The sequence below is a fragment of the Bos javanicus genome, chromosome 7, assembly GCF_032452875.1.
Source record: "Bos javanicus breed banteng chromosome 7, ARS-OSU_banteng_1.0, whole genome shotgun sequence".
Lineage (NCBI taxonomy): Eukaryota > Metazoa > Chordata > Mammalia > Artiodactyla > Bovidae > Bos > Bos javanicus.
The window spans coordinates 41,755,184-41,757,180 of NC_083874.1; the positions used below are offsets into that span (position 1 = coordinate 41,755,184).

Here is a 1,997-nt window from a genome sequence, read left to right on the forward strand (position 1 = left end):
AATAATAAAGTGAAAATTTGCATCATAAATGTTATCAATGTATCATAATTCTGTTTTATATTTTTTCATAATATAAATGAGCCAGTATAATAAGGCTTGTCCAGTCTCTGGTTTAAGATGACATTGTGGGTAAGTGGTTATATATTATTTCCAAAATGGTCTCTATATTATTAGAGAGAGAGAGAATGCTTCATGTTTTAAGGAAACATATATTATGAGCCAGTTTTACCCAGAGGATTAGATGGATCAAGTTTCAAGAAAACTCAAGAGTACAGGTAAAATTTATTGTAGATTTTAGAGATAAGCAGAGATTTACGAAATAGACCAGTATTCCAGGGTGAAATAATTTGTGTATGAAAGTTGATGGCATAGTGGAGGAAGAGCAAAGAGTTTTCTCTAGATAGAGCATAGAATCTTGGACTTCATGAGAAGAATGTTTGGAAAAAATGAAACACTATTGTGACTCGAGAATATTAGCTTCTTGTAGAGTTCTGTGTCTTTTACTATCTCTTACAGCATTGAATAAGAAAATTGCACTTAGAACAAATAATCCATAAACTACAACTAATCCACTAAAATTATACCTACAGCTCATACCCTTTATGAACTGAAAGCATTTCCCATTACCAGTGTCCTCATGGCCCCTTTCACATCTTTGTTTCTCAGAGTATAGATAATGGGGTTTAAAAGTGGGGTGACTATGGTGTAGAAAAGGGAGACAAACTTTCCCTGGTTTTTGGAGCTACTTTTAGCTGGCTGAAGGTACATGAAAATGATGGTTCCATAGAAAATGATGACCACAAGCAGGTGGGAGGAGCAAGTCCCAAAGGCCTTGCTACGCCCTGCTGTTGATTTAATCCTCAACACCGCTTGCGTTATAAAGCCATAGGAGACTAAAATGAGTGACACAGGGACAATTAGAAAGATTACACTGGCCACGAATAGTTCTACTTCATTGAAAGTTGTGTCCACACAGGCCAGTTTTATGAGCACTGGCACCTCACAAAAAATATGGTCCAATTTGCGATGACCACAAAGAGGCAGCTGCACAGTAAGGGAGCACTGAATAAGGGAGGTGATGAGGCCACTGAGCCACGCTGTGCTGGCCAGGGATGCACAAAGCTGAGGATGCACAATGGTGGTGTAGTGCAGAGGCCGGCAGACAGCAGCATAGCGATCATAAGCCATGACCGCTAGGAGAATACACTCAGAGGACCCCAGCCCGGTGGCTACATAGAGCTGGGCCACGCATCCGCCATAGCTCATGTTCTTGTCTTTCTTATTCATGGTAACCAGCAACTGTGGGGCAACACTGGTGGTGAAGCAGATGTCTACACAAGAGAGGTTGCTGAGGAAAAAGTACATTGGAGTGTGGAGTTTGGGGTCCAAGTAAGAAACTAAAATGATGGCAGTGTTTCCCAGTAGGTTTAAGATGTAGAAGAGCAAAATTATAACAAAGAGTATTCTCTCTAGTTGGGGCTGATCAGAAAATCCCAGAAGAAGAAACCCTTTTTCAGAGCTGCTGTTGCTTTCTTCCATTATCTTGCAGCCTTCAATTCATAAAAGGGTTTATACTCTGGAGATAGAAAGTGAGGAGGTGAATATTAGTAAACTGTAATTGTTTCCAATATTCCAATATGATTATTTTTCTCTTACAACATTCAACCATGTTGTGAAAGAATGATAGCAGTTTCCTCAATGTATATTTTTGACAGAAAATACCTCTCCCCATGTTTTCTTGAAGCAGATTCCACCCTAATAGGAGGAACTCTAACACAGACACCATCACAATGCCTGATTCTTTTCGTTCTTAATTCAAAAGGGTATCATCTGCTTTACATTCTTCATCTAGCAGAGACATCTCTGTAAATTTAGTAATGTGCATTTGTGAGACTCTATTCTATCAATTCATGGGGTCACAAAGAGTTGGACACGACTGAGTGACTGAACTGACTGATTCTATCAATAGTGGTTGCAGACTCCTGGAACAGTCTGCT

General features: G+C 39.6%; 1 protein-coding gene across 1 annotated transcript; it reads right to left on the minus strand.

The window, feature by feature from the left end:
* Positions 1–600: 600 nt before the first annotated feature.
* On the minus strand, positions 601–1,539 carry LOC133252125 (olfactory receptor 2G6). The gene has a single exon (XM_061424842.1). It carries the CDS (start codon positions 1,537–1,539, stop codon positions 601–603), a length of 939 nt encoding a protein of 312 aa, XP_061280826.1.
* Between the last annotated feature and the right edge of the window lie 458 nt (positions 1,540–1,997).

Bases quoted from the DNA above. Each gene is read 5' to 3' on its own strand.
- LOC133252125 (XM_061424842.1), bottom strand. From the start codon at position 1,539: ATGGAAGAAAGCAACAGCAGCTCTGAAAAAGGGTTTCTTCTTCTGGGA.